This window comes from Pelodiscus sinensis, chromosome 7 (genome assembly GCF_052426305.1).
Source record: "Pelodiscus sinensis isolate ZL-2025 chromosome 7, ASM5242630v1, whole genome shotgun sequence".
Lineage (NCBI taxonomy): Eukaryota > Metazoa > Chordata > Testudines > Trionychidae > Pelodiscus > Pelodiscus sinensis.
This window is the reverse complement of record NC_143058.1, coordinates 17,624,921-17,644,095: the sequence shown is the minus strand read 5'-3', so window position 1 is coordinate 17,644,095 and position 19,175 is coordinate 17,624,921. Positions and strand designations below refer to the sequence as shown.

At 42.2% G+C, this 19,175-nt stretch overlaps 1 protein-coding gene across 10 annotated transcripts in view; it reads left to right on the top strand.

Annotated features, from left to right (window-relative positions):
* NCKAP5 (NCK associated protein 5) overlaps positions 1-19,175 on the top strand; it is a 659,073-nt gene that overhangs the window by 560,843 nt on the left and 79,055 nt on the right. For 9 of the 10 annotated variants that reach the window (XM_075933271.2, XM_075933270.2, XM_025178765.3 and 6 more), the window contains 4 exons: positions 275-466; positions 3,981-7,801; positions 8,359-8,536; positions 12,638-12,716. In XM_075933271.2, the coding sequence (XP_075789386.2) occupies positions 275-466; positions 3,981-7,801; positions 8,359-8,536; positions 12,638-12,716 (4,270 nt within the window). The remainder of the gene's footprint in view (positions 1-274; positions 467-3,980; positions 7,802-8,358; positions 8,537-12,637; positions 12,717-19,175) is intronic. The other variant, XM_025178766.3, reaches the window with a different exon arrangement.

The following is a 19,175-nucleotide window of genomic DNA, read 5'->3' as shown; positions in this document are numbered from 1 at the left end:
TTCACACAGACTCAAAAAAGTGGTGCACATAGACCCACAGAATACAGAAGCCACAGTAAATATATACAAAGAATTGCAGGAACTGTGATTTTTTTCTGTTAATAAAACTAATCACATTTTACATCTATTCATTAATTTTGCCAGAACGTGATGGAATATTATGCAAGTGTAAACGGCACACTTGCATTTTGCCCTATTAACTAAATCAGTCAGGTAGAAGAGAAAATCATCTGTTTTTACCCATAAGATTGTTGCATTTCTTCTTGTGTTTTAGGAATGCCAGCAGAATGTGAAATCCAGCATACCTGCCTTGAAATGCCAGAGTCAGTTAAATATGACAGGGCCCAGTCGTCTATATCCCCGGAGCAGCTGCAGTAGCAGTGAACTCTCTCTATCGAGTGCTTGCAGTGAATATTCCAGTGGCTCCTCCTACACTTGGAATGATGGAAAGATGTGCAGTAAAAGGGTAAAGCAAACTGGTTTGTCTCCTTTAGTAACCCAATTCATCTGAAACAGAATGGAGTAGTCAAAAACTGTGACTACAGGCAGTCCCCGGGTTACGTACAGAATAGGGACTGTAGGTTTGTTCTTAAGTTGAATCTGTATGTAAGTCGGAACTGGCGTCCAGATTCAGACACTGCTGAAACTGACCGCCAGTTCTGACTTACATACAGAATCAACTTAAGAACCCCAGGCGTCCCCAAGTCAGCTGCTGCTGAAACTGATCAGCAGCTGATTCCAGGAAGCCCGGGGCAGAGCAACTCTGCCTGGGGCTTCTTGTAGTCAGCGCTGGTCAGTTTCAGCAGAAGCTGACTTGGGGACGCCTGGGGCAGAGCAGCTGGGGTGCTGCTGGGTTGCTCTAGTAGCGCCGCTCCTGGGTGCTACTGGACCAACCTAGCAGTACCCCATCTGCTCTGCCCCAGGCGTCCTGATTCAGCCGCTGCTGAAACTGACCAGCAGCGGCTGAATCAGGACCTGGGGCAGAGCAGCTGGGGTGCTGCCGGGTTGGTCCAGTAGTGCCCAGAGCGGGCGCTGCAGGACCAATCGGCAGCGCCCCAGCTGCTCTGCCCCAGAGTCCAAAACAAAAGCCTGGTCTGCTGGGGGGGGGGGAGCACACTAGCTGCCCCCCCCCCTCCCCAGCAGACCAGGGACACGGGGAGCAGAGCCTCTGAGGCTTTGCTCTGGCAAAGCCTCAGAGGCGAGGGACCCCGCCGCGGCTGCGGCTTCAGTCCGGGAGCCTGTGGTCTGCTGGGGACGGTCCCCAGCAGACCACAGGCACCCAGATTGAAGCGGCAGCAGCGGCGGTTCCCCGCGCCTCTGAGGCTTTGCTCTGGCAAAGCCTCAGAAGCGCGGGAACCCGCCCGGTGCCCCTGGTCTGCTGGAGACGGTCTCCAGCAGACCAGGGGCACCGGAGCAGCTTACCAACGGGGCTTTCTCGCCCCGACTTCCAGGGCGAGAAAGCCCCGTTCGTAAGTGGGGATCCGACATAAGTCGGATCCGCGTAAGTCGGGGACTGCCTGTATTTGCATTTCTTCTTTTCTACCCAGCCCTTTCAATGATTATTAAACTAGTTAGGAGTGGCAAATGTGAGGATGTTTGATGAGCTGGCAGAATAAACGTCAGGCCTCCTTCACTCTTGAAGCTAGGGATGGGGATAGGGTTGCCAGATGGTTTCAACAAAAATACTGGACACACTTGACATTACATCACAATCTACATTACATCTTATTTAGGAAATACCAGACATTTATATTTTCTCAATTATATTTTCTCAATTTGTTTCCCGAACAGAAAGCTCAAATGCTGGACTGTCTGGTTCAAAATTGGACACCTGGCTACCCTAGATGGGGAACCTATTTTGGGTCAGGGGCCGCTGACTAAGATTTTCCTTTCATGAGCGGAATGAGTTTTGTCTTGTGCGCCAACAATGAGGTCATGTGCACTTGTTCAGATTTGTGCCACTGTGGCACCCACCAGTGGCACTGCTCCCCAAGAGACTCTCCCAGATAAGGCCCCCCCCTTGGGGAGAAGGTGGAATGTTCCCCTCCATGAAGCACTGCTGTGCAAGCTGTTGTGAATCCCCTCATCCCCTCGGGGCAGAGGGAAGCTGCTGCCAGCACTCAGGGTTTGCAAAGAGTGAGGTGCTGGTGGTGGGGCAGTGACGTGTGGGGAGCTGGGGGAGGAGGCAGGGGGCTCTTGAGAGGCAAAAGAAAGGGGAAGGGGGAAGAAAGGGCAGGGGGCCGCAGCCCCAGGAGAAGCCACACCACAGTCTGGCTCCAGCTTCGGGCAGCTGCCACGCAGGCAGCCCAGGGAGCAGTTGGGAAGCCACTTTGCGGCCCTGAACAAAGCTTCAGCCCTGGGGAAGGGCTAGGGCTAGAGCAGACCTCAACCACGAGAGTAACCCACCCCCCATGGCCCCAGTCCCCTGAGCAGGCTCCGCCCTCTTCCTCCCCCCGGCAGGTCCCAGCATCCCCGCCATGCGATGGGCCCTGGCTGCCGGAGCTGGTCCCAGCCCCCCCACCATGTGGCCTCATCTCCCCCTTCCCCAGAGGCTCCACTCCACCACGCAGCCTCAGCTTCTCCCAGTTCCCCTCCCACCACGCTTCCTCAGCTGGCTTTGATCAGCCACCTGCCACGCTACTCACCTTCCAACAGCTGAGTGCAGCTGCATGGCTCTGCAAAGTAGGTGGGTAGGCAGGAACTATGCTGCTGACCCACAGAAAAATCAGTTAGATGGGGGATGGAGTGCCATTGTGGGCTCCCCAATTCTGCGGAGGAGGAGCCGGATCCAGTCAAGCCAGGGACTGCATCTGGCTCCTGGGCCTAAGGTTCCCCACCTCTGTTTTAAGCTATCTGGCAAAATTGCTTTCAGAATGCAACATGCGAAAACAGTGTATGCATTGAAACATGAGACTGGACTATGCCTGCACGGGCTTTATTTGGGCTGCCTGGATTTAATCAGGGTTAGAATTTGGAATATTTAGTAGATTTTGTAAAAGTATGTTATGGTTTAGGAGACAGAAAGCAAGTGAACTGAAAGGGCTTGGTTCCGCAATGCATAAGAAAAAAATAGATCAGAAGAGAGGTGTAGTGTGAGCTAATTAATGGTCTTGAATAAAGTGTTGGAAAAATCTAAGCTTGAATCATATAGGGAGCTTAGCCCCTTGACCCTAACTGTTAAGTTACCTCAATGCAAAGTGCTAATGGATGATGAATCAGCAATAACAGTGGGACCATAACAACTACCAGTGTTAATGGGGTAAGCAAGAGAGCTTGTATTGGTTTTAATAGTGTTCTATTCTCTATTCTGCATTAAATGAGCACATTGAAGGGTAAGCTTCTCTGAGCAACAACTCCTTTTTGACAGGTTTGGATTTTCTTCAGGGTTCTTGTCGAAAAGAAAGTTTCATTTAGTTTCCTTTTAAAAGCATGCTAACTTCAAATAGGCTTTTTTGAAAGAGGTAGAATAAGAAGGTAAAGAAGCAAAAGGCTTGGGAAATGGAAATTTTCGTCTCTTAGGTTCAGCTATAACTAGGCCCCTACCAAACTCACAATCATGCATGCACCCACAGACAATTAAATTTGGTTCCTTCTTCTCCATGTGCTTTTACACAATACTATACTGATTTTATGGGGGAGGCCAGGGTTTCTTAAATTGGAGGTCCTGACTCAAAAGGGAGTTTGAGGGGATTGTAAGATTATTTGGTGGGGGGAGGGGGAGAGAGTTGCAGTGGCTGTTGGAAGGTCACTAGCTCTGAAGGTCACCACCAGCAGCAGTGCAGAAGTAAGGGTGGAAGTTCCATAGAATGCCATCCTTATTTCTGTGCTGCTGTATGACATTTATTTATTTTCAAAAACTTATGACTGTGAAATTGACCAAAATGGAACATGAATTTGATAGAGCCCTACCAATGAAATAAAAAGTGTTACTTTTTTTTCTGACCAGCATTTTCAGTAATTTCTGATTTTTTTTTAAACAGTCATCTATGAGCTGGGATAAAAGAATAAGCATTGGTTCATCACTCCCAAGCAACCTCTCTAGTCCTACAGACGATCTACCTCCAACTCGTATCAAAGAGAACCACATTTTGGAAGGGCTGAAGAAGTTACAGAAACAGAAAATATTATTTGAACCATCTTCATTATTATCAAAATGGGGTTACAAAGATTGCATGGACTCCAATGAAGGGATATATTCCCCTGGAATTAAATGTGGCAGTCATGAAGAACAAACTCGTTGTAAGCCAATAGAAATAGGGAGTGTTTGCATCGAGCACAATAAAACTTTCACTTATGATTCAGATTCACATGATGATGCAGATGATGAATCTTCGTCTTTAGTGTTGCTGCATGAAATACCAAGCAAAGGCTGCAGGCTCTATTGTAATAAATTAACCCACAGTATTTCTGACAGTCTAGTTGGTTGGGAGCCTAATGGGAAACATTTACTTGAAAAAGGTTCTTATTTTAATTCAAAGGAAAGACCTGAAAAACTAACTAGTTTTGGCAATGGTTTTCAGTTGGAGGTAAAATCATGTCCAAATGTTAAACTGCCTGTACTACAGCTAGATCAAAGTGCTGCTAATCTAGGTTGGAAGGACCTTCATTTACAGTTTTCAGATACTGATGACAATGAAGTCATGGACGAACTGCATATAGAAAGCAGTGATGAAAAAAGTCCATTGGAGTTATCAACAACTCCCTTTATTGACAAGCATACCAAGAGCTCTGATGTGCTTGCAAGGACAGAGACTTCTGAGTTTGTATCTACTGATGGAGAGGAAAAACAAGTGTTCACTAAGTCAGATATTGGGCCAAAGACATGTAATTTCATTAAACAACAAAAGGTTATAGAAAAGACTTCTGAAGAATGCACTACTGTAATATTTGATGCTAAGGATGGTGAGCCTATTGAATTCAGCTCACATCAATCTGGAGTGGTCACGATGACTAGAAATGAAATTTCAATCAACCGACCACAAAGCGGACCCAATGCAAAATACACTGAACATATACCTCAGGGAATCAATAATTTGCAGACAGGAACTGATGCTAGAAACTACAGTGTTTTAGAAACACCTAAAGATGAAATAGAGAAAAAGACTCTTCAGAATAACGCAGGGAATGAAAATACAGTTGTTCCCATGACATGCAGTGAATCGTTACACGTTGGAAGAACATTGTTGCAAAATACTGTACAACAAAAGCTGGTGAAACCAGTGTACAATGCATCATACAAGGCCAATTCCACATCTACTGTTCATGCAGGTATCAATCAAAAACAAAGCTTGACTAAAATTCCCAGCAGAAGTAAGTATTCACCACAGAAAATTAAGGTGATGGACAGTGAGGAGTCTGCTGCAGCCTCATCCTCTGACCCAACAATCCTAGGAAAATCCCCAGCTTTTGCACCTGTGAAACTGTCAAGATTCAAAAAGGCACAAAGTCCAACACATAATCTGGATTCAAAAATAGACATACATATTCCAAAGCACCCTGCCCATCTTCCTGAAAATTCTAAAGGAAGTGATTGGACAAAGAATGCAGAGATTCCAGTTCCAGGATCACCGTTATTGCTGCGGCACCTTATAGAACCCAGTGACTTTGGAGAACCGCCAACCAGAGACATTCATTGTGATTTAACAACTGTAGAAATCCAATCCCCTTCACCACCCCCTCCACCAGGCCGATCAACTTCACTGTTAATAAAACCAAACTATGAACATTCTCCACCTTTATCCACAAAGCCAGGAGCAACTATTCCCAATGAAACAGCAAAAAATAGTCTTAAATCATCACCCTTAAAAGATACTGCAAACCCTGTTCCTTTTCAGAAACTATTTAATCATGAAATGCAAACAAAAAATACACCTCTCATGGCCAAAACTGAATTAGCTCATCTTCCAGAGAATGCAGAAATGAGCACCCAAAACATGTCTCAGCAGTCCTACAGCTCCCCTGGAGCCTCCCAAGGGCTTTCCAAAGTTTTCATAAAGAAAGCTTGCCCTAAAACCTCTAATCAATCAGTATTCTGTAGCAATCAGGAACTTTCTAACACAGGATTATGGACTGCTAAGACTTTCTCGCTAGCTTGTGTGTCACTGAAAACTGTTTCCCCACAAAGCACATATTCAGGAAAAAAAGAACTATCCAGTGACAATGGAGTTCCTCAGCCTCAAAAGATGCCAAATAGTTTGCCCACATCTCCACAATGTCACACAGCAAGTACTTGCCAGCCTCTTCTATCTCAGGTTAACCATTCCTCATTACAACTATTGTTTCAAGACAGTGACATGACAAATGCTGTCCAAAACTCTCATGAGAAAGGACTGAAAACCCGTCTCCCTGTAGAACTGCAACTACTTGTAAAATCTCCCCAGCTCCTCAGGAAGAGTTCTACTGTACCAGGGAAACAAGAAAAAGACAGTATAAATGCAGCTTCCAAAAGCAGTGTCACTTCATGTAAGTACGAGCAGGATGAATCCATGAGTCTAATCACAACAGAAACAATGGATACTAAATTAAGCGTTGCTATGGCCGATTCTGAAATAAAAGATAATTTTTCCATGGGACTTGGTATGAATACAGCATCATCTCTCTCTCCTAAAAACTGCAACATGATGGTAGACAGAGAAGATGGATTAGAAAACAAATTAGTTAAGAGATCTGTTTCTTCTAGTAATAAAACATACTTAAAACCAGCTCTGGGAATGAATGGAGCAAAGGCCCGTAGTCAAAGTTTTAGTGTTCACACAGGGGAAAAGCCAGCCACCACTGTAAGTGAAGGGCTAGGAAAAGTACGGACTCAGATCATTACTAACACTTCTGAAAGAGGAAATTCTTTAACAAGACAGAACTCTAACATGGAGGGATACCAATTCAAAGCCATTCCTGGATTAGTGGCATCAGAAACTCTTTCAAATATTTCAAAAGTCCCAGAAAATGTCTATTCTAGACAAGGTTCTGATGTAAGTATGACTAGTTCCAATAGTCAGAATGGTAGCCCAAGTAAACTACCATTCAGAACATCTCCAAAAGTGGACTTGCTTCACAGCGTTTCAAAATGTGAGGGAAACAAATCATCGTCTCAGAAAGATAGACCAAGTATATTTATCCACAGTGGAAAAACCAGTGAGAATTCTAAAAAGCATACGCTGAACAAAAAAAGCAACATACAAGTAGAATTGGAGTTCAAGTCATCACCTGCTATTCCAAAAGAACCAATTTCATCATTTCAAAATTTGGATAGAATAAGTTATCCTCATAAACTTGAAGCAAGCAAGTCACAAAGACAAGAAATCTGTGAGGTTACCCATGCTTTGAGTTCATCTGTTGCACAACCTACAATAGAGGAAAAAGTCATGTTGTGTATCCAGGAAAATGTGCAGAAGGGTCAAGGGCAAACGAAATCTCCCACTTCTGAGATGAAGCAAAAGACTGGGCCCTCTATAGCTAGCTGGTTTGGTTTTCGTAAGAGTAAACTCCCAGCTCTGAATGGTAGAAAAACTGATGTTCCTAAAGCAAAGGTAGAAAAGAAAGAAGCAAAAAGTTCAGGTTTTGGAAGTAAGCAGGCAAAATCAGAGAAAAAAAAAGATAAAAAGAGAACTGACCAACACTGTGAAGCAGAGAATGAATTTAATAAGAAAACAGAAACTGGTGACATTTTGAATGGTGATTTGAAAGGCAAAAAGAACACAAAATCTTCCCAAGACATCCCTGGCCAGATTAGATGTTACCAAAAGAGTGGTTCCTCCATCACATATTCAGCAAAAGACAGTTTTATGAAAGAACTTTTAAACAGGTAATTACTTTATGAAACAATTTGGGATGTGGAGATTTTTAAAAATAAAATGATAATCTGGCTCATATTATTTTGTTAACCAAACCAATAGTCTTTGAAATTAAAGAATGGTAAATTTGATCAAAGATGATAATAATTAAACTATACCAGAATGTAGGCATATGAAAACAGGAAGATTATGTACATGGCTTTTTCCTCCCATTCTTAGTGATTGTAGCCAGTAAATGTGTTCAGTAACTAGCCAGAATTAATTACATTTACTACTACCATACCTTAAGCTACAAAGACACTCTACAATCATTATACAGTGATTCCCAGTTTGCCCCACAGCAATCCCAAATATAAAATAAATCATTGTATGTGAAAGACTAAATTGATATACTACCTGAAATTGCAAGTGACAGATTTGATCAAGGCTAGTTAGAAACATTTATCACTCAAAGGTCTAGAGACAGAAAGATACAGAGAGGTTACTTTAAACATTAAAGGAATGGGAAAAGTGGAGTGATTGAAGAAGGGCAATGTAATTTATCAGAGGAATCACTTTCTACCTGCAGAGTTGATAAGAAAGCAGCTCAGCAGACAGAAAGTGGATCAAATAATGTTTCCTACAGGAGTGTGTCGAAGGGCAGCTCCCAGGGCTCTTCTCTTCCCAGCAACTCTATCAGCACTCAAGGAAGCCACAAGAAAAACAGCCAAACAAAAGCTGATATGGAAATTCAGCATGAGACTCTGGTAAGTTCTTTAGTGCACAAAAGCATTATTTCCCTTTTACTAATTTCTGGATGTGCTTTGCCCCTTATTGCCAGTGCAGACAAACAAGACAATCAATGCTAATATATAATAGAAAGAATTATGTGGCTGGAGAACAATGAATTAATGCCAAATATGGCAGTTTGATTCTGGGCCAAATTATATGACTATAAATCTTATTGCTTTTAATGGCAATTCAGTGTCTGTAAACATATTTGCACAATGATGCCATAATCACAAGGCATCCCAATGAAATAATGGGATCATTATCTGTTTTGTTTTGTTTTGTTTTGTTTTGTTTTACTTTCGCCTGCTTGTGTCAAACATTCTTCTGATCTGATCAAAACTATTACAAATAAAACATATAAAACTCATGAAAAAAAGGAAAGCGCTGAACCACATGTAGGGATGTTTGTTGCTGGATACCTGACTTTCTGTGTGAATTAAGCCCCTTAGCTACTCCTTGTAGCTTTGAAAATCTCCCCCGTGGAGTGAATTTTGTGCTTCTCTACAGTTTTTAATGGATCTGATACTTTAATTTATGCAGAAAATAGAAGCATTATATTTCCACAGGAAAATTGATTTAAGCACTGTCAGCTCTTAGGCCCTGATCATAAAGGTTATGCATGTATATGCTTAGCTTTACACTTTGTGAGTAGTGCTTGCTGTGCATCAGATGAATGAAGCTAAGAAAGAGTAAATCTTTGTGGGATTATGACCTCAGACTTTACTTTAAAAATACCATTAATTATGGAGTTTTAATATTTAATCTTGGAACTCAGCTGAGAGTGATTTCTCCTTTAAAGAAAGCTTCTCCCATGATGTTATAAAGTTCAGATAACCATGGCATTCAGATGTTTGAACTTCGACAGCATTTAATTTTGTATCATAAAACTTTTTTCACTTTTCATATTTGTGTTAACCACATTATCTAGCCTTTTTGCAAAATAATTTGAACACTTGTATCAGACATATACACTCTTCAGCATTAAATTAAGCATATAATTTTTGTTCTAACAAAATGAGTTATTAAAATACCGCACATCCTACCATTCCACATGAGAAAATTTGAAATACAAAGCAATTAAATAATTCTTTGGGTTATGTTTGAAGGGTAGAACAAGTTTCAAAAGATTTCATAAAAAGAATTGGAAAACCTCCTAATTTACTATTGATGTTAGAATGCTTGAGGTTCAAGTATCAGAGATATACTTCTAAGTCCAGGCAAATGTGCATTTTTATTTTCATGCAAATAATGTCTCTCCTAAGGATATACAAGGTCATTTTTAAAACACTTTCAGAGAGCATTGGCACAATGAATGCTTGGGAAAACTTTTTTGCTCCTGGCTTCTATGGTATCATCTCTTCTTTGAAAATGTAGATGTCCCCTGCATTATAAAACCACAAATTATAAGCATATCTAAGGCTGCCCTTGTAGTGTCACTGAAAGGAAAGAGAGAGAATGAAAGTCTGGAAATGTGCAATATGCAGGAAATTCAATCCAACTGATCTAGAACTTTGATAGCAAAGCCGAGCTTCTTATCAGAGCCACTCAATTTAACTATGCCCCATTTAATATGGTCCTGACAGCTTAGGGTATATCGTCACTGTACAGAAGTACAAAAAAGCTCTGAACCATTGCTTCTACAATTTCTTTTTCTCTTTCTTATTATTTTCTAATGTTGCAATAATTTGCTATGCTTTTTGTCTCTAATTTTGTGAAGTCTTTCTACATATAACAATAACAGTCATTTAGGACTTTAAGTATATCTTCAAGAAACACACTTCATTTTATCGGTGAAGTTCAAAGATTGTCCTTAATATACATAAATAATGGAGAAATGCTAATTATCCTATTTAGCTTCTAAGGACAAATTAGTCATGGTGAAAAAGCATTACCTATCTAATACCATACATCCCTTTGTGAAGCTAGAAATCAAAGAATTATAACAATATTGTTTTTGAAGATTCAAGTTGCCTCAGTTGGGAATTCCTTATTATGAATTTCGTTGAATTTAATTCCTAAATGAAATGACTAGTGCCAACATGTTGAGGACATTTAGAATAAAAAGCACATACTTCGTGCTCTTAAGTCTAACTTTTGAAAGAAATATGCTGTTAAATAAAATTTGTTAATTAAATGGAATTTCAGCTTGTCTTCCAAACTCCTGCAAGAGAAACAATTGAAACTCTTTAATTCATGCATCTTATTTCTAGCTCTTTCCATTATTCTTTGGTGCCAGCTTTCTTTGAAGAAGATTGCAAAGGATTCTGTTTAGAGAGATATCTATGATTGAAAACTCTAGTATGTGGTAGCATAGACCATCATGTATCATTTATAAAAAGGAAAAATAAATGCCTTTTGAGAAAACAGTATAAATCATTTAAAAACCATAAACTAAGAGGATTATTCTTCTCTTAACATTGTAAAGTACATTCAGTAATGAGGGTCAGCTCTGAAACTAACACTTGTACTTCAAACCTCATATAGTATGTACTGCTTTTTAAAAACCTGACAGTAATATGAGGCTCTTTTAAACATTAACATTCTAGAAAATGTCTTTTCGAGATTTTTTTTCTTACACTTCACAGAATTAAATCTTTTCTCTTTCCAAGTGCTAATTAAAGGCATGAAGGCCTGTTATGCCATCACTTATGCAGCACTTATCTCTAATTTTTGTGCATCTTTCCTGGCTCTCATTACCCAGCTCTCATATTTAAAAGATATAAAACTAGTGTTTCATTAACAGCAAGCTTAGGCATCACCCTTGAGAGATGTACACAACCACCAAATGCATCGTGATGAAGTTAATCAAAAAAGGTACCCTTGGGGCCAAATGTTACTCATGCACACAATTGGTCCTGTTGACATAAAACAATAACACTCCACATGTTCTTTTTGGACACAGACCTCAACTTGTTCATACCACTGGCCATTACTTCAGGTGAGGTGCAACAGCTTTGAAATGTTAGCATATTTTGGCTGCAATACTTCTGTAAGTTGATCTATGGTGGCTCATTCTGTTGTTAAAAGTGATCCTGAAGTAACATAGTCAGACTAGGGGTAGATTGTGCCATACCCTCACTTTTGTTGACACAGTATGGAAATGGGGACACAGAACAATTGTAAGCTAGATTTTAATCAGCTATAAGACTACTGTAACAGAGGGTATGTCTAGACCACATGCCTCTGCCGGCAGAGGCATGTAAATTAGACTACCTGACATAGTCAATGAAGCGGGGATTTAAATATCCCCCGCTTCTTTAAAATAAAAATGGCCGCCACGCTGTGCTGGCTCAACTGATCGTCAGCACAATTTAGCAGTCAAGATGCAGATCGGTCGGCAAGGAAAGCCTTTGCCAGCCGATCCTGTAAACCTCGTTTCACAAGGAATAAGGGATTGGTCGACAAAGGCTTTCCTGATCGATGGATCCACGTCTTGACTGCCGCATTGTGCCGATGATCAGCTGAGCCGACACAGCATGACGGCCATTTTTATTTTAAAGAAGCGGGGGATATTTAAATCCCCACTTCATTGACTATGTCGGGTAGTCTAATTTACATGCCTTTGCCGGCGGGGGCATGTAGTCTAGACATACCCAGAGGGTATAAGGTGGGGGAGAAGTCAGTGGAACCACCTGTATGAGTAAGACAAGCAGAATGTGGCCTATGAAGATTTTTTTTAAATAAATAGTTTTGCAAGTAATAAATCCTAAGATTTTTTTTTTGAATGTATATAAAGTCATATAGATACTGGGAATGGTTTAGGGCAAAAGTGAGTGATTATCAAGTATTAATAAGAGCACCAAGTATTTGAAAGAGTGAATTTTTGTGAGGGCTTGTTCTCTCTCAAGAGAAGAGAAGAAACAGTATGAAATATGCTGTTCTCTCAAGCATCACCTAGAAAATCCATGGGGATAGAATCACAATACTACAGAGAAGATCAGCATGGTGATCTTGGTGCATGATGCATTTTTTAAAATTATGATTGGCTTTCTAAGTAACCTTTAACAGGTGGAAAAGTCAACACCAGGGTTAAGTGATTGTTTCTTTACTTTAATTTTTTGTTGTACTATGTGCAGACTAAAGTGGTCACAGAAAGCCAGCAAGAAGGTGAAGAAGACACCATCACAAGCGCTCCATGTCAGAGTCACGTAATAGGTACAAAACTATATTTTATATGGGTATTATTTGTGCTTTGTTTTCCTGGTTAAAACAATGTTTAATCTCAGTAGCTAACTTAGCTACTGAATTGTCCTTTTTAATAAAGGACTTACTCTTTATTGAGTTGCCAGGCTAGAGGTACAGATATTGACCCCCTGCTCTACTACTCTGAAATCAATTGTGGAGCAAGGTGGAATTTGATGTGACTAAAGGTGTTGGAATCTGGCCCAGAGGTTACAACTAGAGCATTCTAGTATCCTGTGGCTTGGTCCTATAGTAATTTTCCATGCAAAACTGACATTGCTTTTTGTCAGAATTCCACCAATGTACAATCTGTAACTATATATTCTGCCTTGATGAAGGGATGGCGGATAGCTCAGTATCATCTCAGGAGCAGAGCAAGGATCAACTGTGACTCAGAGTCACAGTTTCTGATCTACTCCTCCCTTGCTCTGGTGGAGAAAGTTACTTCACCTCTTTTTTGTGGAGCAGCTCACTCCCATCTCAGCACCCAGCAATCCTTCTCTGACCAGTGGGTTGAAGCAGGGAACCCACAGCTGCTCCTACTCTGATCATCTTTGTTCCTCCCTAACCATTTGCTTACAGCAGAGATTATCAGATGAGTAAACTCTGCTCTTCTCACCACAGCGAGTATCAGAGTCACGCTCTGTATTGAGGAGCTATGACAGTCTAGCACAGAGTGAGTGTACAATGCAGCCCCTCTTTAAGGAAAAGTAACAACAGGCTGAACCTCTCTAGTGCAGCATCCTTGGGAACTGATCGATGCTGAACCAGAGAATTTGCCGAACCATGGGAAGTCGATATTGTCTAGCAGCATTACCAACACTTCCACTGCTTACTGGGCTGTTAGGAGACATTTGGGGGGTAAATTAGAGATAAATAACAGCACAGAATACTGAGCCAGGATTGGTAGCTGTAAACAACTTTATGGGATCACAGGAAACTTGGCCACACCCATGATAGGTGAAGATCTGGCCAACTAAAATCATACCAGATCATGGATGTTGCTGAAACAGAGAATACTGGACTAGAGAGGTTCAACCTATAAAAGGTTTAACTAAATAAATAAGAAAAGAATTACCTTTGTTGTGTGTTCTTCTGTGGCCTCACACAATTCCTCCTCTTTGCTATTTGATTAGTGTTTACTACTTTTCAGCATTTCTTAAATTATTGTTTCCACACGCTCTGATGTAATAAGGGTGGAAATATGGCCCAGTGGAAGAGGATCTCATAGAATCATTAGTCCACATTATGTGGGTCAGGAGGATTCTGCAGTGGCTGTTTCCACTCCCCTGTGCGGCTGGAAATTGCAACACAGGGTAGAATCTGACCTAATGTTTCCAGGGTACTGCCAGGGTATGTCTACACTACAGCGTTAATGCAAGTTAACTTAATTCGAAATAGTTAATTCGAATTAAGCTAATTTGAATTAACGCATCTACACACAAAACCTATTTCGAAATAGCGTTTTGCTCTTTCAAAATAGCGCATCCACACTGAGTGGACCCTGAACTGAAGTTAAGGCTGGCCGGAACCAGTGTCGGCAGGGCATCAGGTTATGACTTAGTGTGTGTGTCTGCTGCCTGACGCTCACTCAGCTCCTTGCTTAAAGGGACCCTACCCCCATCCCGGACAGACAGTTCTCAGGGTTCCCCGCTTGCTTGTCTACCTCGATGAGGGACAGCAAAGCAGTCCTGTCTTGGAGTGCCCTGAGTGCCCGCACTCAGGACACCACAGCACTCGGCCGCATGGAGCCAGAGCTGCCCCTGGGCACGCCGGTGCATCTCGTGTGGTCGTTGCCATCAGCCCGGCTGCACTTGCAGCAGGCTACCATCAGGAGGGTCCATCGGGGGGGCTGTCAGGATCCAGGAGGCCCTGCAGGAGAGCGTCCACCCCGAGGAGCCCTCAGAGCCACTCCAGTCCTCTCCACCGGGAGCTCGTGCCCCATTCCTCCCTCACATCCTTCCACTTACCCCTCCCTAGCCCCCCTTCCTGATGTCAAAGAAAAGACATGTATGTTTAAAAATAGAAACTGGGTTTATTGAACAAAACTAGGGGGGGAATGAACCTCTGGGAAGATTGGGAAAAGGAGGTGGAAGAGGGGAAGAGATAGGGTGGGAGAGGAGAGGGGGAAACCTGGGAGGAGGGAGCTGGAAGGGGGAAGCAAGGGGAAGAAGGGGGAGGGGAAGCTCAGGGCTCAGGGTTGGGAGTCTCACCGGATCAACTTGATTTTCATGCAAACCTGCTCCTGGGTTCCCATGTGGTCTTTGGTGGCCAGGCTGGTAGCTATCCTGCCATAGACAGCTGCATTCCTTCGTTTAGTGCAGAGATCATGAACGTTGGGGGCATCCCCCCACACCTGAATAAGGTCCATGATCTCCACGATGGACCAAGAAGGTGCCCACCTTCTCCAGCCCCTGTCAAGCTCCTGGGGGGGCAGTAGAGGGCTGGCTGCCAGTGACTTGCTGGCTCATGTTTTGAGGCCACTGGGTCAGGGGCCCCGGTGGCCACTGCTGGCTCTGGGATGGCAGGCTTGGAGCTGGCACAGGCACTGTGGCCAGGTTCTACCCTTTAATAGCTCTGGGGCTGGGGGAGAGGAGAGTAAGTTTTCCTGATTGTGCCCAGAGTGGCCACCAGGGCTCCCTGGGAAGGGCTGGAGGCCCCCTATTTCGAATTAAGTGTCTACACAGCACTTAATTCGAAATACCTATTTCGAATTTAGCGTTACTCCTCATAGAATGAGGTTTACCAAATTCATATTAAGCACTCCACTATTTCAAATTAAATTCAAAATAGTGGTTTGCGTGTATAGATGCTATTAAAGTTAATTCGAAATAGCGGCTGTTATTTCGAATTAACTTTGCAGTGTAGACATACCCTTTGAGATTACATCAGGAAAAAACAGTTTTCAAGTTGTCTTGTCAAGCTGTTCTGAGGAAGCTCAAAAGCATGAGTACCAACCTCAAGGCAGGCTGGTAAGAAGGTTTAGGTTGGACATTAGGAAAAACTTCTGTCATGGTGATTAAACACTGGAATAAGTTGCCTAGGGAGGTTGTGGAATCTCCATTTCTGGAGATCTTTAAGAGCAGGTTAGATAGGCTTCTATCTGGGATGGTCTAGACCAGCGGTTCTCAAACTTTTGGGGCTCCAGAGCCCTTTAAATGCGTAAAAATGTATGCGGAGCCCCAGTGGTCCACTGATTGTATGCGTTGTACTACAGATGTTTCCAGTTTGTGAACCTCGCGGAGCCCCTGGAGATGTCTCGTGGAGCTCTGGGGCTCCGCAGAGCACAGTTTGAGAAACACTGGTCTAGACGACACTGGGTCCTGCTGTGAGGGCAGGGGACTGGACTCGATGATCTCCTGAGGTCCCTTCCAGTTCTTGTGTTCTATGATTCTATGGTTCTAAGAAGGGTACCAACCCCAGTTTGCCTTCGATTTCTATAGTTAGATTTCATCAACAAAGGATAAAGTGCAGACTCCTCTAGCACTACAAAAGCCTTAACAGACAGTCCCCTTGTGTAGTCTGATCAATCTTGTCACCTAGACTAGCCTGCCTTTGTGATTGATGGCCCCTTACACCAAAAAACATAACAATATTCAGGTTACTCCCAATCCCAAAGGACTAATTACTTACTGCAGGTTAATTGCCCTTGAGATCTCACATCAAAGACAATACTTGTAGCCAATCCTGTGATAAACTCTGAAGATATATTAACTGGGAAAAGGAAAGAACATTATTTACAAGGTTAAAGCAGATAAATACATTTACACACAAATGAATTGCAGTCTTGACTTTCAAAATGTAATAGAAACTTCTATAATAAGTAAGCTCTTTATGTCCTCTAAGGCTAACCACTGGGAGCTTTTGCTTGTGTTTAATAATCCTTGCCCCTCAGAGTCCAAGCAGCATAAAAATACAGTTTCTCCTTGATGGGGCTTTTTATTCCTTCTCCTTCAAGTTGCAAGTTCAACTGCTGGGAGGAGTTCAGTGTTACATCTCTTTATGGGACATAGGAGAGTAATCAATAAAGTATTGTGTCCTCTGCTGTTCCACGAGGGTTTGTCGGATGTTGGTGGGACGCCTTTTGTTGGGTATGAGAGATCTCCCATTGTCACTAGTATTTCACTCTTGCTATACTTCTCTCCTGTCATGCGATTTCCAGTTATGCAGCAAACACTTAAATATTACTTTATAACATGGGACATTGTAAGTGAGATTAATGCATGCAGCAGTTGCAAGCATTTCACGAAGTATTAACTAAACATGTGTATAACTCTAATACCTGTTGTAACAACACTAGCTCACAGTTTAGCCAGTCTAGTTCCAATTATGTATTTGTTGGTGTTTGGCTGACACGTAGAGGCCTTGGCATGAGCTGGCACCTGGTCTGCGAATGTCACAATTCTCATTCCCCACAATGTTCAGAGCCTGGGGGGAAACAAAGTCATCAGATCATACCATGCTGTAAAACTAATTCTAAACAATGTGTCTTCTGTTTAGTTATGCGGGGTGAGCAAAAGGGGCTCCTTCAACCCTCACATCTCTTAACACACGCCTGCAGGGCCAGCCATAATTTGTCCCTGATTGTAACAGTGACAGTTGGACCCTGTGATGAATATTTAAGGGACTCCAAGGCTCCCCTGCCTGCTGCTGGTGTAGATTACAACCATTAATGGCTGAGTACCCATTAGTTGGGGTTTCTTTAAAAGATGTTTTGTTTTATCATTATTCTGGTAAGTGAATTCTTATGATAATTCGTGCTGCTAGGTTTTTGGATTAAATATTTTGACTTCCAGCTTGTTTTCAAGGCTGTGAAACTGTACAGTATATATAAACGCTGTAAAACCGTATAACATAGTCCCTTGACTTCTTGCAGTATTTAAGTGCACGCTGCAGCGTTAGCTTATAAGTACATATTCTGATGGTTTGAGACCAGAGTTCACCAGTGCTGATGTTTCTGGGTGGTTATTAAATAAAATTCTAATAACTTCTTGAGCTCAGACTTTAATCAGTTACAGTTTGCCCAATGGCAGGAACAGATTAAGGCAACTTGGAGCCTTAGGCACACCACAATCTCTCCCTTATGACTTCATCCCTCTGGGTCCAACTCTCCCAGCCTAGTAGTTCTCATTTCCCCTCCTCCATGGAGTAATAGCTCCTTTCCCTTTCAGAATGTAGGGTAGGCAAGATGCCAACCTTGGGCCACTACCTCCAGCGTCCTGCTCAGTCATCACCAGCTTCCCCAGCCCTACCTTCTAGGGGTGCCAGCAAGTTCAGAGAATCAGGTTCCACACAAGGGTGGGATCTCCTAGGATACTGGAAGAGGCAGGTGTGGCAACAGAGGGCACCCGTGAGTTTATACACGTTGCTCCTAGTTACATACCCTTTTACCTATCACATGCATTGTTGAGGCCTGCTGTTCAACTTTCCTGTCATCTACACAATTCTCTCTTCAGATAGTGATGGGGGGGGGGGTCGCAGAGAAGTGAGTTAACATCTCTTTTAGAGGCATGAGGCTGTTCACAACTCTGAACTGTTCTTTCAGGCTATCTGTGGACTTAGGCAGACATCCTTGCATCAGTTACATTAAGGTGATATTTTCAAGTCTTTTCTCACAACTCTGTGGGCTAGAAATATATTCTGTTTGTTAATGAAAGGTAAGACCATGCATTATCAAGTGACTTCAGGGCCTATGCCTTGATTAGTTTCCAGTCTAGGACATTCATCTGGGGGAGTCCAATACATTAGGCTTTATCTCTTTCTTTTTATACAAAGTAGCCATAAAAGTTAAGGGTTTTTTTTTTTAAATGTGTGAAACACCTTTATATTTAGTGTATAATACATCAGAGGAAGCTTAAATTCTAATCTATATCCAAGAAGGAACTGAATGGAATGCCACCTTTCAGACCAGCTATGGACATTTTGAATATTTAGTTATGCCACTTGCATAACTCCTAGTTACAAATAATCCTAACTGTACGTACAACATGATGGGGACTAATTTAGTTACAACTACTCAAGAGACAGATCTTGAAGTCTTTGTGGATATTTCTCTGGAAACATCCACTCAGCGTACAGTGGCAGTCAAAAAAGCAAACAGAATGTTAGGAATCATTTTAAAAGGGCTAGAGAATAAGACAAAGAATATCTTATTGTCTCTATATAAAACCATGGTAGGCCCACATCTTGAATACTGCATGCAGTTGTGGTCATCTCATCTGAAAAAAAGATATATTGGAATTGGAAAAAGTTCAGAGAAGGGCAACAAAAATCATTAGGGGTTTGGAATGGGTCCCATATGAAGAGAGATTAAAAAGACTTGAATTTTTCAGCTTAGAAAAGAGACTAAGGGGGGATATGATAGAGGTCTGTAAAATCATGGCTGCTGTGGAAAAGTGAATAAGGAAAAGTTATTTTCTTATTCCCATAATA